Below are 21397 nucleotides of genomic sequence, written 5' to 3'. Positions count from 1 at the left end.
GATTTGGAGAGAGGAGCAAGTTTGCAGTCTGTTGTGGATGAGAGGGCTTGGTAGGTGAGTTAGTTGTTGTTTGCTGATGATACAGTGCAACTGAGAAACTGCAGAAGCTGATGACTGAGTTTGGTAAAGTGTATGAAAGAAGAAGGCTGAGAGTAAATTTGAAAAAGAGCAAGGTTATTAGGTTCAGCAGGGTTGAGTGACAAGTTAATTGGGAGGTAAGTTTGAATGGAGAAAAACTGGGGGAAGTGAAGTGTTTTAGATATCTGGGAATGGATTTAGCAGCTGATGAAACCATGGAAGCAGAAGTGAGTCATAGGGTGGGGGAGGGGGCAAAGGAACTGAGAGCACTGAATGTGTGGAAGGCAAGAACGTTAACTTAGGTGGGGGAGGGGGCGAAGGTACTGGAAGCGTTGAAGAATGTGTGGAAGGCGAGAATGTTATCTCAGAGAGCAAAAATGGGTATGTTTGAAGGAACAGTGGTTCCAACAATGTTATATGGTTGGAAGGCTTGGGCTATAGATAGGGATGTGCGGAGGAGGGTGGATGTGTTGGAAATGAAATGTTTGAGGACAATATATGGTGTGAGGTGGTTTGATTGAGTAGGTAATGAAAGGGTAAGAGAGATGTGTGGTAACAAAAAGAGTGTGGTTGAGAGAGCAGAAGAGGGTGTATTGAAATGGTTTGGCCACATGGAGAGAATGAGCGAGGAAAGGCTGACAAAGAGGATACATGTGTCAGAGGTGGAGGTTACAAGGAGAAGTGGGAGACCAAATTGGAGGTGGAAGGATGGAGTGAAAAAGATTTTGAGCAATCGGGGCCTGAACATACAGGAGGGTGAAAGGTGTGCAAGGAATAGAGCGAATTGGAACGATGTGTTATACCAAGGTTGACGTTCTGTCAATGGATTGAACCAGGGCATGTGAAGCGTCAGGGGTAAATCATTGAAGTTTTGTGGGGTCTGGATGTGGAAGGGTGCTGTGGTTTTCGTGCTTGAGAGCTAGAGACTGAGTGTGAATGAATGTGGCCTTTGTTGTCTTTTCCTGGTGCTACCTCGCGCGTGCGCAGGGGAAGGGGTGCTGTTTCATGTATGGCCTGTATGTTAAGGTCCCGAAGGCTCAAAATCTTTTTTGCTCCATCCTTCCACCTCCAATCTGGTCCTCTGCTTCTCCTTGTACCCTCCACCTCTGACACATACATCCTCTTTGTCAATCTTTCCTTGCTCATTCTCTCTAAATGTCCAAACCATTTCAACAAAACCTCTTCTGCTCTCTTAACCACACTCTTTATATTTCCACACATCTCTCTTACCCGTTCATTCCTTACTTGATGAAATCACCTCACACAACATATTGTCCTCATAGCCCATACCTTGCAACCATATCACATTGTTGGAACCACTATTCCTTAAACCATACCCATTTTTGCTCTCCAAGATAATGTTCTTGCCTTCTACAAATTTCTCATTGCTCCCAGAACCTTCATCCCCTCCCACACCCTGTGAATCACTCCCGCTTCCATGGGAACATTCCATCCGTTCCTAAGTCCACTCACAAATATCTAAAACACTTCACTTCCTCCAGTTTTACTCCTTTCAAACTTAGCCCTCAACACCCTACTGACCCTAATAACCTTGCTCTTATTCACATTTACTCTCAGCTTTCTTCTTTCACACACTGGGGATAGGAGAAAAAGAATACTTCCCACGTGTTCCCTGCATGTCGCAAAAGGTGACTAAAAGGGGAGGGAGCAGGAGGCAAGATATCCTCCCATCCAGATTTTACTTTTCCAAAACAAGGAACAGAGAAGGAGTCTAGGTGACGATTTTCTCTTTGGCTCAGCCCTCTGTTCTTAATGCCACCACGCTAATGCGGGAAATGGCGAATATGTGAAAAAAATAATATATATTTGTTATACATAATCACTGTTTCCCACGTCAGTGAGGTAGCACCAGGAAACCGACGAAGAATAGCCCATCCACTCATATACACATACTTTTTTTTTTTTAAACTATTCGCCATTTCCTGTGTTAGCGAGGTAGCGTTAAGAACAGAGGACTGGGCCTTTGTGGAATATCCTCACCTGGCCCCACTCTGTTCCTTCTTTTGGAAAATTAAAAAAAACGAGAGGGGAGGATTTCCAGCCCCCCGCTCCCTCCCCTTTTAGTCACCTTCAATGACACGCAGGGAATACGTGGGAAGTATTCTTAATCCCCTAACCCCAGGGATAACATATATATACATAAACGCCCACATACACACATATACATGTCAACATATATATACACATACGCAGACATTAAATATACATATGTACATAATCATACTTGCCTTCAATCCATTCCTGTCACTACCCTGCACCACAGGAAAAGAGCATCGCTATCTCCTTCTTCAGTGAGGCAGCGCCAGGAATACAGACAAAATGGCCACATTCGTTCACACTCAGTCTCTAGCTGTCATGTGTAATACACACACACACACACACACACACACATGTAATTTTTTATGGCTTCATTCACAAAAAAGTCCACATTAAGGCTGAGCCTTAACTGAAATATAGAAAGGTAAAAGGGAAAAAGATGATACAAGGAAATCTGGAAATTTTTGAAATAAAAAACTGGCTAATCAAAATGTGCCAGGTCATAGTTATTTGAAAAGACATTTGAAAACAGAGTGGTTCATTGCTTCAGTGTGCATGGAAAGAAACAGCCATCAAAGCAGCCCATCCTTGAGTTGCCAATAGCCACACAGTAATTGTGTGACAGCAGTTTGCTGAGTACTGTGTGATCTAGCTAAAGGTGGAGGCACACACGCATCCAGCTCTTGGGAGATATTTAAGGAAAGACTTTGAAAATGGTAAATACCAAATCAACATGACCATAGTTAGAGGTCATCCTTCTTAGGGATGGAATGTACCAACACAAGCTTCCAAGAAGATAAAAGTGGAATAAGTTCTGGTTTTTAAACAGGACTGAAACAAATGAGCAAGCACAGGTGCACATTCAGGACACTCTTTCGGTATATGGGGATAGATGACATCTGGACCATAATCCTTACCTGTGTCCACAGAGAGAAGTGCTTTCAGGACAGTTCAAAAAGAGATTGCAGGAAGATGCATACAATTAGTAAGAGAAGCCTCAGGGGTTGGAAGAATGTTTGTCATCCAAGGTTGAGTTACAGGAGAAATGGAAACCAAAGAAGGTTGCCTTGTCTAGAGGAGAGACAGCTAAACTTGCAGAATGGAAAAATGAATGAAAAAATGAAAAGGTAGGGTAACTAAAGTTGTTAGAAATGCCCTTTGCTAAAGACCACAGACTTATCAGTGGATGACAAGGAGAGGTTATCGCACTTCCTTTGGATAAAGGAACAATTTGCCACATGGATAACATCCTTACAATGATTAAGTGTTGTGATAAATGCTGAATGGAAGTTGAAGGAAGGAGGGTTTGTGGTGCACGTTCTGTGATTTCTCAATCCATGTTGTGTATTACTGATCAGTCTATGTTGTTAAAGCTACAATTATATCTCTAATAAGTAACTCCAGATGTTTGCACATGACAAACATGAAGCTGATGGATAGTAACTGCCAGGCATTTAACATCTTCCATTTCTAAATACTGGGGTAACATCTGCCATTCTCGTCCTGCAGTACTTATCCATTCCTGAGACATTTATCGCAGATATTTGCCTTAGCAATTTCCTGTTAAATGTTTTTCATCAATAGTGAACAGATACAAATGCCATGTCATAACTATACAATGAAGTTTTTACAATTCTATAAAAGCTGTATTAGTGCATCACAAATGAATCTTAAGATGTCAGTTATATGATGAAGTCTTACAATTTTATAAAAGCTGCATTAGTGCATCACAAATGAATCTTAGATGTAAGTGACATCATATACACTACTTTCTGGAAGGAATTTTGGATATCTTTTTCTTAAAATAATTTTTCCTGCTTTAGCAATATAAGTAAGAAATAAATGAACATTGGTCTCATTACTGCATGCTCACTCTAGCTGGTATATGTTATGTACTAAAATCAGTGCCACCATCCATTGCCAAGCCTTACCAACTACTGTAGCTTACCTTGACCCCTCATCTAACTTCAAGTTTGGCCTAATGTTCTCCATGCACCATTTGATCTGATTCATTCAATCCTTCGCATGCTTATCGCCAACTTGAATGTTCAGGCCATGATACCCGAAAGCCTATTTTACTCCAGCCTTCAATCTCCCTCTTGCTCTCTCCACTGCTTACATAAAGACCCACTTAGAAATTCTTTCTTCTCTACGTTCTATACAATAAATCTAGTATGTCTATCTGATGTTTAATTTCAACTAAATAAACTATATTAGGTGTTGCTATGACATATTTATGATATATTTACACCACTATCTGAACCCCGTATTTTGAAGATCCACACAAGTAAAAATCCAAACAGTTCATGTTCCTGAGGATTCTGGATTTTCAAAATTGTACTAACAAATATGAACCTACAACTAATTCTACACTCAACGGTTGGCTGCAAAATTCCCAGTCTAAGGTACACCCCTCTTCCCAGGGTTGCATTACTGCCACTATAAGACAAACCTTCCTTTTAAAGTTTTTATTTATATATTTTTCTTTTTCTTTCAAACTATTCACCATTTCCCGCATTAGCGAGGTAGCGTTAAGAACAGAGGACTGGGCCTTTGAGGGAATACCCTCACCTGGCCCAATTCTCTGTTCCTTCTTTTGGAAAATTAAAAAAAAACCGAGAGGGGAGGACTTCCAGCCCTTTAGTCGCCTTCTACGACACGCAGGGAATACATGGGAAGTATTCTTAATCCCCTATCCCCAGGGATATATATATATATATATATATATATATATATATATATATATATATAAAAAAAAAATATATATATTTTTTTTTTGTCGCTGTCTCCCGCGTTTGCGAGGTAGCGCAAGGACACAGACGAAAAATGGCCCAACCTACCCCCATACACATGTATATACATACGTCCACACACGCAAATATACATACCTACACAGCTTTCCATGGTTTACCCCAGACGCTTCACATGCCCTGATTCAGATTTCATACTTGCCCCTCTTTCCACAACTCTTGCATTCACCAACCTAACAACCCCATCCATAAACAAATTAAACAACCATGGAGACATCACACACCCCTGCCGCAAACCTACATTCACTGAGAACCAATCACTTTCCTCTCTTCCTACACTTACACATGCCTTACATCCTCGATAAAAACTTTTCACTGCTTCTAACAACTTGCCTCCCACACCATATATTCTTAATACCTTCCACAGAGCATCTCTATCAACTCGTATCACATGCCTTCTCCAGATCCATAAATGCTACATACAAATCCATTTGCTTTTCTAAGTATTTCTCACATATATTCTTCAAAGCAAACACCTGATCCACACATCCTCTACCACTTCTGAAACCACACTGCTCTTCCCCAATCTGATGCTCTGTACATGCCTTCACCCTCTCAATCAATACCCTCCCATATAATTTACGAGGAATACTCAACAAACTTATACCTCTGTAATTTGAGCACTCACTCTTATCCCCTTTGCCTTTGTACAATGGCACTATGCACGCATTCCGCCAATCCTCAGGCACCTCACCATGAGTCATACATACATTAAATAACCTTACCAACCAGTCAATAATACAGTCACCCCCTTTTTTAATAAATTCCACTGCAATACCATCAAAACCTGCTGCCTTGCCGGTTTTCATCTTCCGCAAAGCTTTTACTACCTCTTCTCTGTTTACCAAATCATTTTCCCTAACCCTCTCACTTTGCACACCACCTCGACCAAAACACCCTATATCTGCCACTCTATCATCAAACACATTCAGCAAACTTTCAAAATACTCACTCCATCTCCTTCTCACATCACCACTACTTGTTATCACCTCCCCATTTGCGTCCTTCACTGAAGTTCCCATTTGTTCCCTTGTCTTACGCACTTTATTTACCTCCTTCCAGAACATATTTTTATTCTCCCTAAAATTTAATGATACTCTCTCACCCCAACTCTCATTTGCCCTCTTTTTCACCTCTTGCACCTTTCTCTTGACCTCCTGTCTCTTTCTTTTATACATCTCCCACTCAACTGCATTTTTTCCCTGCAAAAATCGTCCCAATGCCTCTCTCTTCTCTTTCACTAATAATCTTACTTCTTCATCCCACCACTCACTACCCTTTCTAATCAACCCACCTCCCACTCTTCTGATGCCACAAGCATCTTTTGCGCAATCCATCACTGATTCCCTAAAAGGACTTGTGATTGGGAATACCTGGTTTAAAAAGCGAGATATACATAAGTATACATATGTAAGTAGGAGAGATGGCCAGAGAGCGTTATTGGATTACGAGTTAATTGACAGGCGCACGAAAGAGACTTTCGGATGTTAATGTGCTGAGAGATGCAACTGGAGGGATGTCTGACCATTATCTTGTGGAGGCTAAGGTGAAGATTTGTATGGGTTTTCAGAAAAGAAGAGTGAATGTTGGGGTGAAGAGGGTGGTGAGAGTAAGTGAGCTTGGGAAGGAGACTTGTGTGAGGAAGTACCAGGAAAGACTGAGTACAGAATGGAAAAAGGTGAGAACAATGGATGTAAGTGTGTGAAAGAAGAAAGTTAAGAGTAAATGTGAATAAGAGCAAGGTTATTAGGTACAGTAGGGTTGAGGGTCAAGTCAATTGGGAGGTGAGTTTGAATGGAGAAAAACTGGAGGAAGTAAAGTGTTTTAGATATCTGGGAGTGGATCTGGCAGCGGATGGAACCATGGAAGCGGAAGTGGATCATAGGATGGGGGAGGGGGCGAAAATTCTGGGAGCCTTGAAGAATGTGTGGAAGTCGAGAACATTATCTCGGAAAGCAAAAATGGGTATGTTTGAAGGAATAGTGGTTCCAACAATGTTGTATGGTTGCGAGGCGTGGGCTATGGATAGAGTTGTGCGCAGGAGGATGGATGTGCTGGAAATGAGATGTTTGAGGACAATGTGTGGTGTGAGGTGGTTTGATCGAGTAAGTAACGTAAGGGTAAGAGAGATGTGTGGAAATAAAAAGAGTGTGGTTGAGAGTGCAGAAGAGGGTGTTTTGAAATGGTTTGGGCATATGGAGAGAATGAGTGAGGAAAGATTGACCAAGAGGATATATGTGTCGGAGGTGGAGGGAACGAGGAAAAGAGGGAGACCAAATTGGAGGTGGAAAGATGGAGTGAAAAAGATTTTGTGTGATCGGGGCCTGAACATGCAGGAGGGTGAAAGGAGGGCAAGGAATAGAATGAATTGGAGCGATGTGGTATACCGGGGTTGACGTGCTGTCAGTGGATTGAATCGGGGCACTTGAAGCGTCTGGGGTAAACCATGGAAAGCTGTGTAGGTATGTATATTTGCGTGTGTGGACGTATTTATATACATGTGTATGGGGGTGGGTTGGGCCATTTCTTTTGTCTGTTTCCTTGCGCTACCTCGCAAACACGGGAGACAGCGGCAAAAAAAAAAAAAAAAAAAAAAAAAAAAAAAAAAAAAATATATATATATATATATATATATATATATATATATATATATATTCATATATATATTTTTATACTATTTGCCATTTCCCGCGATAGCGAGGTAGCGTCAAGAACAGAGGACTGGGCCTCTGAGGGAATATCCTCACCTGGCCCTCTTCTCTGTTCCTTCTTTTATATATATATATATATATATATATATATATATATATATATATATATATATATATATATATATATATATAGTGTTATAGTGTTGGGTGATTTGAATGCAAAGGTGAGTAATGTGGCAGTTGAGGGAATAATTGGTATACATGGGGTGTTCAGTGTTGTAAATGGAAATGGTGAAGAGCTTGTAGATTTATGTGCTGAAAAGGGACTGATGATTGGGAATACCTGGTTTAAAAAGCGAGATATACATAAGTATACTTATGTAAGTAGGAGAGATGGCCAGAGAGCGTTATTGGATTACGTGTTAATTGACAGGCGCGCGAAAGAGAGACTTTTGGATGTTAATGTGCTGAGAGGTGCAACTGGAGGGATGTCTGATCATTATCTTGTGGAGGCTAAGGTGAAGATTTGTATGGGTTTCCAGAAAAGAAGAGTGAATGTTGGGGTGAACAGGGTGGTGAGAGTAAGTGAGCTTGGGAAGGAGACTTGTGTGAGGAAGTACCAGGAGAGACTGAGTACAGAATGGAAAAAGGTGAGAACAATGGAAGTAAGGGGAGTGGGGGAGGAATGGGATGTATTTAGGGAATCAGTGATGGATTGCGCAAAAGATGCTTGTGGCATGAGAAGAGTGGGAGATGGGTTGATTAGAAAGGGTAGTGAGTGGTGGGATGAAGAAGTACGAGTATTAGTGAAAGAGAAGAGAGAGGCATTTGGATGATTTTTGCAGGGAAAAAATGAAACTGAGTGGGAGACGTATAAAAGAAAGAGACAGGAGGTCAAGAGAAAGGTGCAAGAGGTGAAAAAAAGGGCAAATGAGAGTTGGGGTGAGAGAGTATCATTAAATTTTAGGGAGAATAAAAAGATGTTCTGGAAGGAGGTAAATAAAGTGCGTAAGACAAGGGAGCAAATGGGAACTTCAGTGAAGGGCGCAAATGGGGAGGTGATAACAAGTAGTGGTGATGTGAGAAGATGGAGTGAGTATTTTGAAGGTTTGTTGAATGTGTTTGATGATAGAGTGGCAGATATAGGGTGTTTTGGTCGAGGTGGTGTGCAAAGTGCGAGGGTTAGGGAAAATGATCTGGTAAACAGAGAAGAGGTAGTAAAAGCTTTGCGGAAGATGAAAGCCGGCAAGGCAGCAGGTTTGGATGGTATTGCAGTGGAATTTATTAAAAAAGGGGGTGACTGTATTGTTGACTGGTTGGTAAGGTTATTTAATGTATGTATGACTCATGGTGAGGTGCCTGAGGATTAGCGGAATGCGTGCATAGTGCCATTGTACAAAGGCAAAGGGGATAGTGCTCAAATTACAGAGGTATAAGTTTGTTGAGTATTCCTGGTAAATTATATGGGAGGGTATTGATTGAGAGGGTGAAGGCATGTACAGAGCATCAGATTGGGGAAGAGCAGTGTGTTTTCAGAAGTGGTAGAGGATGTGTGGATCAGGTGTTTGCTTTGAAGAATGTATGTGAGAAATACTTAGAAAAGCAAAAGGATTTGTATGTAGCATTTATGGATCTGGAGAAGGCATATGATAGAGTTGATAGAGATGCTCTGTGGAAGGTATTAAGAATATATGGTGTGGGAGGCAAGTTGTTAGAAGCAGTGAAAAGTTTTTATCGAGGATGTAAGGCATGTGTACGTGTAGGAAGAGAGGAAAGTGATTGGTTCTCAGTGAATGTAGGTTTGCGGCAGGGGTGTGTGATGTCTCCATGGTTGTTTAATTTGTTTATGGATGGGGTTGTTAGGGAGGTGAATGCAAGAGTTTTGGAAAGAGGGGCAAGTATGAAGTCTGCTGGGGATGAGAGAGCTTGGGAAGTGAGTCAGTTGTTGTTTGCTGATGATACAGCGCTGGTGGCTGATTCATGTGAGAAACTGCAGAAGCTGGTGACTGAGTTTGGTAAAGTGTGTGAAAGAAGAAAGTTAAGAGTAAATGTGAATAAGAGCAAGGTTATTAGGTACAGTAGGGTTGAGGGTCAAGTCAATTGGGAGGTGAGTTTGAATGGAGAAAAACTGGAGGAAGTGAAGTGTTTTAGATATCTGGGAGTGGATCTGGCAGCGGATGGAAACATGGAAGCGGAAGTGGATCATAGGGTGGGGGAAGGGGCGAAAATTCTGGGAGCCTTGAAGAATGTGTGGAAGTCGAGAACATTATCTCGGAAAGCAAAAATGGGTATGTTTGAAGGAATAGTGGTTCCAACAATGTTGTATGGTTGCGAGGCGTGGACTATGGATAGAGTTGTGCGCAGGAGGATGGATGTGCTGGAAATGAGATGTTTGAGGACAATGTGTGGTGTGAGGTGGTTTGATCGAGTAAGTAACGTAAGGGTAAGAGAGATGTGTGGAAATAAAAAGAGCGTGGTTGAGAGAGCAGAAGAGGGTGTTTTGAAATGGTTTGGGCACATGGAGAGAATGAGTGAGGAAAGATTGACCAAGAGGATATATGTGTCGGAGGTGGAGGGAACGAGGAGAAGAGGGAGACCAAATTGGAGGTGGAACGATGGAGTGAAAAAGATTTTGTGTGATCGGGGCCTGAACATGCAGGAGGGTGAAAGGAGGGCAAGGAATAGAGTGAATTGGAGCGATGTGGTATACCAGGGGTTGACGTGCTGTCAGTGGATTGAATCAAGGCATGTGTATGGGGGTGGGTTGGGCCATTTCTTTCGTCTGTTTCCTTGCGCTACCTCGCAAACGCGGGAGACAGCGAAAAAAAAAAAGAAAATAGAGAGAGAGAGAGAGAGAGAGAGAGAGAGAGAGAGAGAGAGAGAGAGAGAGAGAGAGAGAGAGAGAGAGAGAGAGAGAGAGAGAGAGATTCCAAAACAAAATAAATACCATTTGTTTAGAGCAAAGTTCTTCATACATTAAGCAACTTTATTTTCTAATATACCTGTCTGCAATTTCCTACCTTGGCAGGGTAGAAACAGGAACAGATAAGTGAACCTTTAAAAAAATCCTCGCCTCATTTCCCAGCTCATGCTTTTGTGAAACAATTATAAGGGTGGAGAGGATTTTCAAACTCCTACTCACTGACCACTTTGTTGCAAGAGATACATGAGTGATATTCTTCCTCCCCTTACCCAAATCATAAAGCACATACTACATAAAAAAATATGTAAACCTTACCTTCTCAAAGCTCCAGGGTGCAGTTCGCTTGGCAGAGTATATCTCTGACTACACCCTGTGATATTTTAAGGCTCCCTCTTCTCACAACATTCACAATGATCTCAACAACTGCTGCACCTTATCACTCTTGTAGCTGTGTCCCTGACTGCTACATCACAACCTCTGAACTACAGGTCAGGTTACCAAGCCCATCCGATTGCCACGACGATAACCTGAATTTCTTCCTCTATGGTACACCATCTGTGACAGATTAGGAAATTAGTGGTTATTACACAGTCTACACAGTCATATTTCTCAAGGTTAAAATTTCATTATTCACTGTTCATTTTAAAGCCTTAAACTACCAGTACCTTGATTTGAATCACACATACACACACACACATACATATATATAATGTGTGTGTATATGTGCGTGCGCATTTATATACAAACTTCCTCAAACATTTTCTCAATCTGGTTTTAATGAGACTGTTTTGTACTCTGAGAATAAACAATGTCAATGCACATCAAAACTCTTCCGGATGAATAAATTTTTTTTCTTTAATTTACATTTAATGTTATCTCTACCATCATATGTACAACCTCAGTAAAATTTCCAAAGGATAGCCTTTGAAATACATTATAGGTATCCTGTACAAAGGTAATCTGAATCTCTTATACTAAACAAGATGCAAGCTTGGCTAAACTGTAAAAGCAAGCAACAGAAGTTATTACCTTCCAGTGCTTTCAATTCTTATGCTTCCTCGTATTCTTAATATAGTTCTAGTTTCGTATGTTCATTTTCCAACCCAAACATAAGATAATGTGAATTGCATTTCAATTACTTTGTTATAATTGCTACCGTGAGTAATACCATTATGCAAAGCTCCTTAAATGATATTCATCCCTTTACTAATAAACTGGTGTCAATATGCTAGGTTTCTAAAACACCTGAAATATCTAATATCAGTTCTAAAATTGGATGGTTAACAGTAATCTTCTTAACCATAAAAAAATTATTCTACCCATTTCGACAATGAATCATGGAGATCAGCTCTACTTAGGAGATATCTAAAGAAATGTAACTCTACCAATACAAAATTCCTAAAACACTACCAACAAAAAATTCCCATATTACTAACTCCATCCCATAGTTTAAAACCATATCTCACTGATCTCTTAACATAAGTTTCCCTGCTGTTTTAATGTAATGATGCTTCCTCCACAGATAAAGACAACCATGAAACACTTAAGTTATCCAAAAGTCAAAGGCAAATGTAACATATACTTTCCATACAATAGGTTAGAATGCAAGATATACATTCTGCAAAATCAAGAGCAAAAATTTTATTTCTTTTAGATCAATACATCTGGATTCACATTTCTTAATGTTAACTTGATTTGATCTTGTTATTTTGGTAAGTGCTATGCTGAACATAACCTGGAGTGTGAATTTTACATGTGGGAAAATGGAACAAGTACCATAAAAAAAGGTACACAAAATCTCTAGAGCTACACAATGTACATATCAACCATTGCACATAACGATCTTAAAAAATATCATAGTCACAAATTTCCTTAGGAAGAGCTTTACATCTGGAAAATAAATTTCATTCATCTACCATTACAAAATTACATTTTCATATATCACCTTGTTCCATGAGCAAGCTTTGTCAATAAAAAATTGAAAATGAAATAAATCAAAGCTGGCCATTCATAACCATGAACCTTAACACATGAAGTACAAAACATAGGATACACAAGCATTGGTAGTATTGCTTCCCAGGTACCCTTGCATTTGATGAACAAAATTCAAGCAATTAACATGGACTACATGTCTATTCATTATATCAACATTGAATAATCATCAAACTTTTATACAAATTCTGTGCAAATCTGATGACGCTCTACTAATGAGGAACTAAATTCAAAATCTTTATCCCTGAACTTCTTAAATTTGGTATCCTTCAACCTGGTGAATCTCAGTTTTTTAAAAATAAGTGAAAAATTTATATGCAATAACCCTTGCAATTTCAGAGATATCCATGTAACAGTAACTTCAGACATATATACATATTTCATTTATTTATTTTGCTTTGTTGCTGTCTCCTGCGTTTACGAGGTAGCGCAAGGAAAGAGACGAAAGAAATGGCCCAACCCACCACCATACACATGTATATACATACACGTCCACAAAAGCAAATATACATACCCATACATTTCAATGTACACATATATATATATACACACACAGACACATACATATATACACATGCACACAATTCACACTGCCTTTATTCATTCACCTCGCCACACATGGAATACCATCCCCCTCCCCCCTCATGTGTGCGAGGTAGCGCTAGGAAAAGACAACAAAGGCCACATTCATTCACACTCAGCCTCTAGCTGTCATGTAATAATGCCCGAAACCACAGCTTCCTTTCCACATCCAAGCCCCACAGAACTTTCCATGGTTTACCCCAGACGCTTCACATGCCCTGGTTCAATCCACTGACAGCACGTCGACCCCGGTATACCACATCGTTCCAATGCACTCTATTCCTTGAACGCCTTTCATCCTCCTGCATGTTATCTTGGAAAGCAAAAATGGGTATGTTTGAAGGAATAGTGGTTCCAACAATGTTATATGGTTGCAAGGCATGCGCTATAGATAGAGTTGTGCGGAAGAGGGTGGATGTGCTGGAAATGAGATGTTTGAGGACAATATGTGGTGTGAGGTGGTTTTGATCAAGTAATGAATGGGTAAGAGAGATGTGTGGTAATAAAAAGAGTGTGGTTGAGAAAGCAGAAGAGGGTGTTTTGAAATGGTTTATTCACATGGAGAGAATGAGTGAGGAAAGATTGACAAAGATGATATGTGTGTCAGAGATGGAGAAGTGGAGACCAAAACTGGAGGGGGAAAGATGGAGTGAAGAAGATTTTGAGTGATAGGGGCCTGAACATGCAGGAGGGTGAAAGGTGTACAAGGAATAGAGTGAATTGGAACGATGTAGTATACCGGGGTCAACATGCTGTCAATGGATTGAACCAGGGCATGTGGAGCGTCTGGGGTAAACCATCGAAGGTTTTGTGGGGCCTGGAAGTGGAAAGGGAGCTGTGGTTTCGGTGCATTATACATGACAGCTAGAGACTGAATGTGAACGAATGTGGCCTTTGTTGTCTTTTCCTAGTGCTACCTCGTGCACATGCGGGGAGATGGGGTTGTCATTTCACGTGTGGCGAGGGGCATGAATAAGGGCACACAGAACTATGAATTATGTATATGTGTATATGTCTCTGTGTATATGTATGTATACGTTGAGATGTATAGGTATGTATATGTGCATGTGTGAACGTGTATGTATATACATGTGTATGTGGGTGGGTTGGGCCATTCTTTCGTCTGTTTCCTTGCGCTACCTCACTAACACAGAAGACAGCGGCAAAGCAAAAAAAATATATATATATATATTTATATTTTATTTTGGATGTTAATGTGCTGAGAGGTGCAACTGGAGGGATGTCTGATCATTATCTTCTGGAGGCTAAGGTGAAGATTTGTATGGGTTTTCAGAAAAGAAGAGTGAATGTTGGGGTGAAGAGGGTGGTAAAAGTAAGTGAGCTTGGGAAGGAGACTTGTGTGAGGAAGTACCAGGAGAGACTGAGTACAGAATGGAAAAAGGTGAGAACAATGGAAGTAAGGGGAGTGGGGGAGGAATGGGAGGTATTTAGGGAATCAGTGATGGATTGCACAAAAGATGCTTGTGGCATGAGAAGAGTGGGAGGTGGGTTGATTAGAAAGGGTAGTGAGTGGTGGGATGAAGAAGTAAGATTATTAATGAAAGAGAAGAGAGAGGCATTTGGACGATTTTTGCAGGGAAAAAATGCAGTTGAGTGGGAGATGTATAAAAGAAAGAGACATGAGGTCAAGAGAAAGGTGCAAGAGGTGAAAAAGAGGGCAAATGAGAGTTGGGGTGAGAGAGTATCATTAAATTTTAGGGAGAATAAAAATATGTTCTGGAAGGAGGTAAATAAAGTGCGTAAGACAAGGGAGCAAATGGGAACTGCAGTGAAGGGCGCAAATAGGGGAGGCGATAACAAGTAGTGGTGATGTGAGAAGGAGATGGAGTGAGTATTTTGAAGGTTTGTTGAATGTGTTTGATGATAGAGTGGCAGATATAGGGAGTTTTGGTTGAGGTGGTGTGCAAAGTGAGATGGTTAGGGAAAATGATTTGGTTAACAGAGAAGAGGTAGTAAAAAGCTTTGCGGAAGATGAAAGCCAGCAAGGCATCAGGTTTGGATGGTATTGCAGTGGAATTTATTAAAAAAGGGGGTGACTGTATTGTTGACTGGTTGGTAAGGTTATTTAATGTATGTATGACTCATGGTGAGGTGCCTGAGGATTGGCGGAATGCGTGCATAGTGCCATTGTACAAAGGCAAAGGGGATAAGAGTGAGTGCTCAAATTACAGAGGTATAAGTTTGTTGAGTATTCCTGGTAAATTATATGGGAGGGTATTGATTGAGAGGGTGAAGGCATGTACAGAGCATCAGATTGGGGAAGAGCAGTGTGGTTTCAGAAGTGGTAGAGGATGTGTGGATCAGGTGTTTGCTTTGAAGAATGTATGTGAGAAATACTTAGAAAAGCAAATGGATTTGTATGTAGCATTTATGGATCTGGAGAAGGCATATGATAGAGTTGATAGAGATGTTCTGTGGAAGGTATTAAGAATATATGGTGTGGGAGGAAAGTTGTTAGAAGCAGTGAAAAGTTTTTATCAAGGATGTAAGGCATGTGTACGTGTAGGAAGAGAGGAAAGTGATTGGTTCTCAGTGAATGTAGGTTTGAGGCAGGGGTGTGTGATGTCTCCTTAGTTGTTTAATTTGTTTATGGATGGTGTTGTTAGGGAGGTGAATGCAAGAGTTTTGGAAAGAGGGGCAAGTATGAAGTCTGTTGGGGATGAGAGAGCTTGGGAAGTGAGTCAGTTGTTGTTCACTGATGATACAGCGCTGGTGGCTGATTCATGTGAGAAACTGCAGAAGCTGGTGACTGAGTTTGGTAAAGTGTGTGAAAGAAGAAAGTTAAGAGAAATGTGAATAAGAGCAAGGTTATTAGGTACAGTAGGGTTGAGGGTCAAGTCAATTGGGAGGTAAGTTTGAATGGAGAAAAACTGGAGGAAGTAAAGTGTTTTAGATATCTGTGAGTGGATCTGGCAGCAGATGGAACCATGGAAGCGGAAGTGAATCATAGGGTGGGGGAGGGGGCGAGGATCCTGGGAGCCTTGAAGAATGTGTGGAAGTCGAGAACATTATCTCGGAGAGCAAAAATGGGTATGTTTGAAGGAATAGTGCTTCCAACAATGTTGTATGGTTGCGAGGCGTGGGCTATGGATAGAGTTGTGCGCAGGAGGATGGATGTGCTGGAAATGAGATGTTTGAGGACAATGTGTGGTGTGAGGTGGTTTGATCGAGTAAGTAATGTAAGGCTAAGAGAGATGTGTGGAAATAAAAAGAGTGTGGTTGAGAGAGCAGAAGAGGGTGTTTTGAAACGGTTTGGTCACATGGAGAGAATGAGTGAGGAGAGATTGACAAAGAGGATATATGTGTCAGAGGTGGAGGGAACGAGGAGAAGTGGGAGACCAAATTGGAGGTGGAAGGATGGAGTGAAAAAGATTTTGAGTGATTGGGGCCTGAACATGCAGGAGGGTGAAAGGTGTGTGCAAGGAATACAGTGAATTGGAACTCTGTGGTATACTGGGGCTTACGTGCTGTGAATGGATTGAACCAGGTCATGTGAAGCATCTGAGATAAATCATGGAGAGTTCTGTGGGGCCTGGATGTGAAAAGGGAGTTGTGGCTTTGGTGCATTATTACATGACAGCTAGAGACTGAGTGTGAATGAATGTGGCCTTTATTGTCTTTTCCTAGCGCTACTTCGCACACATGAGGGGGGAGGGGGTTTTTATTTCATGTGTGGTGGGGTGGCGATGGGAATTAATAAGGGCAGACAATATGAATTATGTACATGTGTATATACGTATATGTCTGTGTGTGTATATATATGTATACATTGAGATGTATAGGTATGTATATTTGCGTAGTTGGACGTGTATGTATATACATTGAAAGTTCTGCGGGGCCTGGATGTGAAAAGGGAGCTGTGGCTTCAGTGCATTATTACATGACAGGTAGAGACTGAGTGTGAATGAAAGTGGCCTTTATTGTCTTTTCCTAGCGCTACCTCGCACACACGAGGGGGGGCGGGGTTTTTTATTTCATGTGTGGTGGGGTGGCGATGGGAATTAATAAGGGCAGACAGTATGAATTATGTACATGTGTATATATGTATATGTCTGTGTGTGTATATACATGTATACATTGAGATGTATAGTTATGTATATTTGTGTGGGTGGACGTGTATGTATATGTGGGTGGGTTGGGCCATTCTTTCGTCTGTTTCCTTGTGTCACCTCACTAACGCGGGAGACAGTGACAAAGCAAAATAAAATAAAAAATAAATAAATATATATATATATATATATATATATATATACTATATTTATTTTATTATACTTTGTCGCTGTCTCCCGTGTTTGCGAGGTAGCGCAAGGAAACAGACGAAAGAAATGGCCCAACCCACCCACATACACGTCCACCCACGCAAATATACATTCCTATACATCTCAATGTACACGTATATATACACACACAGACATATACATATATACACATGTACATAATTCATACTGTCTGCCTTTATTTATTCCCATCGCCACCTCGCCGCACATGGAATAACAACCCCCCTCCCCCCTTTATGTGTGCGAGGTAGCGCCAGGAAAAGACAACAAAGGCCCCATTCGTTCACACTCAGTCTCTAGCTGTCATGTAATAATGCACCGAAACCACAGCTCCCTTTCCACATCCAGCCCCACACAACTTTCCATGGTTTACCCCAGACGCTTCACATGACCTGGTTCAATCCATTGACAGCATGTCGACCCCGGTATACCACATCATTCCAATTCACTCTATTCCTTGCACGCCTTTCACCCTCGTGCTTGTTCAGGCCCCGATCACTCAAAATCTTTTTCACTCCATCTTTCCACCTCCAATTTGGTCTCTCACTTCTCCTCGTTCCCTCCACCTCCGACACATATATCCTCTTGGTCAATCTTTCCTCACTCATTCTCTCCATGTGCCCAAACCATTTCAAAACACCCTCTTCTGCTCTCTCAACCACGCTCTTTTTATTTCCACACATCTCTCTTACCCTTACATTACTTACTCGATCAAACCACCTCACACCACACTTTGTCCTCAAACATCTCATTTCCAGCACATCCACCCTCCTGCGCACAACTCTATCCATAGCCCACGCCTCGCAACCATACAACATTGTTGGAACCACTATTCCTTCAAACATACCCACTTTTGCTTTCCGAGATAATGTTCTCGACTTCCACACATTCTTCAAGGCTCCCAGGATCTTCACCCCCTCCCCCACCCTATGATTCACTTCCGCTTCCATGGTTCCATCCGCTGCCAGATCCACTCACAGATATCTAAAACACTTTACTTCCTCCAGTTTTTCTCCATTCAAACTTACCTCCCAATTGACTTGACCTTCAACCCTACTGTACCTAATAACCTTGCTCTTATTCACATTTACTCTTAACTTTCTTCTTTCACACACATTACCAAACTCAGTCACCAGCTTCTGCAGTTTCTCACATGAATCAGCCACCAGCGCTGTATCATCAGCGACAACAACTGACTCACTTCCCAAGCTCTCTCATCCACAACAGACTTCATACTTGCCCCTCTTTCCAAAACTCTTGCATTCACCTCCCTAACAACCCCATCCATAAACAAATTAAACAACCCTAGAGACATCACACACCCCTGCCGCAAACCTACATTCACTGAGAACCAATCACTTTCCTCTCTTCCTTCACCTACACATGCCTTACATCCTCAATAAAAGCTTTTCACTGCTTCTAAGAACTTGCCTCCCACACCATATATTCTTAATACCTTCCACAGAGCATCTCTATCAACTCTATCATATGCCTTCTCTAGATCCATAAATGCTACATACAAATCCATTTGCTTTTCTTCTAAGTATTTCTCACATACATTCTTCAAAGCAAACACCTGATCCACACATCCTCTACCACTTCTGAAACCACACTGCTCTTCCCCAATCTGATGCTCTGTGCATGCCTTCACCCTCTCTATCAATACCCTCCCATATAATTTACCAGGAATACTCAACAAACTTATACCTCTGTAATTTAAGCACTCACTCTTATCCCCTTTGCCTTTGTACAATGGCACTATGCACGCATTCCGCCAATCCTCAGGCACCTCACCATGAGTCATACATACATTAAATAACCTTACCAACCAGTCAACAATACAGTCACCCTCTTTTTTTAATAGATTCCACTGCAATACCATCCAAACCTGCTGCCTTGCCGGCTTTCATCTTCCGCAAAACTTTTACTACCTCTTCTCTGTTTACCAAATCATTTTCCCTAACCCTCTCACTTTGCACACCACCTCGACCAAAACACCCTATATCTGCCACTCTAGCATCAAACACATTCAACAAACCTTCAAAATACTCACTCCATCTCCTTCTCACATCACCACTACTTGTTATCACCTCCCCATTAGCGCCCTTCACTGAAGTTCCCATTTGCTCCCTTGTCTTACGCACTTTATTTACCTCCTTCCAGAACATCTTTTTATTCTCCCTAAAATTTAATGATACTCCCTCACCCCAACTCTCATTTGCCCTCTTTTTCACCTCTTGCACCTTTCTCTTGACCTCCTGTCTCTTTTATACATCTCCCACTCAGTTGCATTTTTTCCCTGCAAAAATCGTCCAAATGCCTCTCTCTTCTCTTTCACTAATAATCTTACTTCTTCATCCCACCACTCACTACCCTTTCTAATCAACCCACCTCCCACTCTTCTCATGCCACAAGCATCTTTTGCGCACTCCATCACTGATTTCCTAAATACATCCCATTCCTCCCCCACTCACCTTACTTCCATTGTTCTCACCTTTTTCCATTCTGTACTCAGTCTCTCTTGGTACTTCCTCACACAAGTCTCCTTCCCAAGCTCACTTACTCTCACCACCCTCTTCACCCCAAAATTCACTCTTCTGAAAACCCATACAAATCTTCATCTTAGCCTCCACAAGATAATGATCAGACATCCCTCCAGTTGCACCTCTCAGCACATTAACATCCAAAAGTCTCTCTTTCGCGCGCCTGTCAATTAACACGTAATGTAATAACGCTCTCTGGCCATCTCTCCTACTTACAAACGTATACTTATTATCTCTTACATTTTTCATATGTATATATATATATATGTGTGTGTGTGTATATATATATATATATATATATATATATATATATATATATATATATTATCCCTGGGGATAGGGGTGAAAGAATACTTCCCACGCATTCCTCACGTGTCGTAGAAGGCGACTAGAGGGGACAGGAGCGGGGGGCCAGAATTCCCCCCCTCCTTGTATTTTAACTTTCTAAAAATGGGAAACAGAAGGAGTCACGCGGGGAGTGCTCATCCTCCTCGTAGACTCAGATTGGGGTGTCTAAATGTGTGTGGATGTAACCAAGATGTGAAAGAAGGAGAGATAGGTAGTATGTTTGAGGAAAGGAACCTGGATGTTTTGGCTCTGAGTGAAACTAAGCTAAAGGGTAAAGGAGAAGAGTGGTTTGGGAATGTCTTGGGAGTAAAATCAGGGGTTAGTGAGAGGACATGAGCAAGGGAAGGAGTAGCAGTACTCCTGAAACAGGAGTTGTGGAAGTATGTGATAGAATGTAAGAAAGTAAATTCTCGATTAATATGGGTAAAACTGAAAGTTGATGGAGAGAGATGGATGATTATTGGTGCATATGCACCTGGGCATGAGGAGAAAGATCATGAGGCAAGTGTTTTTGGAGCAGCTGAATGAGTGTGTTAGTGGTTTTGATGCACAAGACAGGGTTATAGTGATGGGTGATTTGAATGCAAAGGTGAGTAATGTGGCAGTTGAGGGAATAATTGGTATACATGGGGTGTTCAGTGTTGTAAATGGAAATGGTGAAGAGCTTGTTGATTTATGTGCTGAAAAAGGACTGGTGATTGGGAATACCTGGTTTAAAAAAGCAAGATATATATATATATATATATATATATATATATATATATATATATATATATATATGACTGAGTTTGGTAAAGTGTGTGAAAGAAGAAAGTTAAGAGTAAATGTGAATAAGAGCAAGGTTATTAGGTACAGTTGGGTTGAGGGTCAAGTCAACTGGGAGGTGAGTTTGAATGGAGAAAAACTGGAGGAAGTAAAGTGTTTTAGATATCTGGGAGTGGATCTGGCAGCGGATGGAACCATGGAAGCGGAAGTGGATCATAGGGTGGGGGAGGGGGCGAAAATTCTGGGAGCCTTGAAGAATGTGTGGAAGTCGAAAACATTATCTCGGAAAGCAAAAATGGGTATGTTTGAAGGAATAGTGGTTCCAACAAATGTTGTATGGTTGCGAGGC

The 21397-nt window shown here is 41.2% G+C and overlaps 1 protein-coding gene across 3 annotated transcripts in view; it reads right to left on the bottom strand.

Annotated features, from left to right (window-relative positions):
• The window catches only part of LOC139749089 (uncharacterized), a 364613-nt gene that overhangs the window by 12059 nt on the left and 331157 nt on the right, over positions 1-21397 (bottom strand). For 2 of the 3 annotated variants that reach the window (XM_071662633.1, XM_071662635.1), the window contains one exon: positions 10867-11075. In XM_071662633.1, the coding sequence (XP_071518734.1) occupies positions 11010-11075 (66 nt within the window). In that variant the 3' untranslated portion in view covers positions 10867-11009. Of the gene's footprint in view, positions 1-10835; positions 11076-21397 lie in introns of those variants that run through there. The other variant, XR_011712885.1, reaches the window with a different exon arrangement.

The sequence above is a fragment of the Panulirus ornatus genome, chromosome 6, assembly GCF_036320965.1.
Source record: "Panulirus ornatus isolate Po-2019 chromosome 6, ASM3632096v1, whole genome shotgun sequence".
In the NCBI taxonomy this organism is placed as follows: domain Eukaryota; kingdom Metazoa; phylum Arthropoda; class Malacostraca; order Decapoda; family Palinuridae; genus Panulirus; species Panulirus ornatus.
This window is presented reverse-complemented; position numbering and strand designations above follow the sequence as displayed.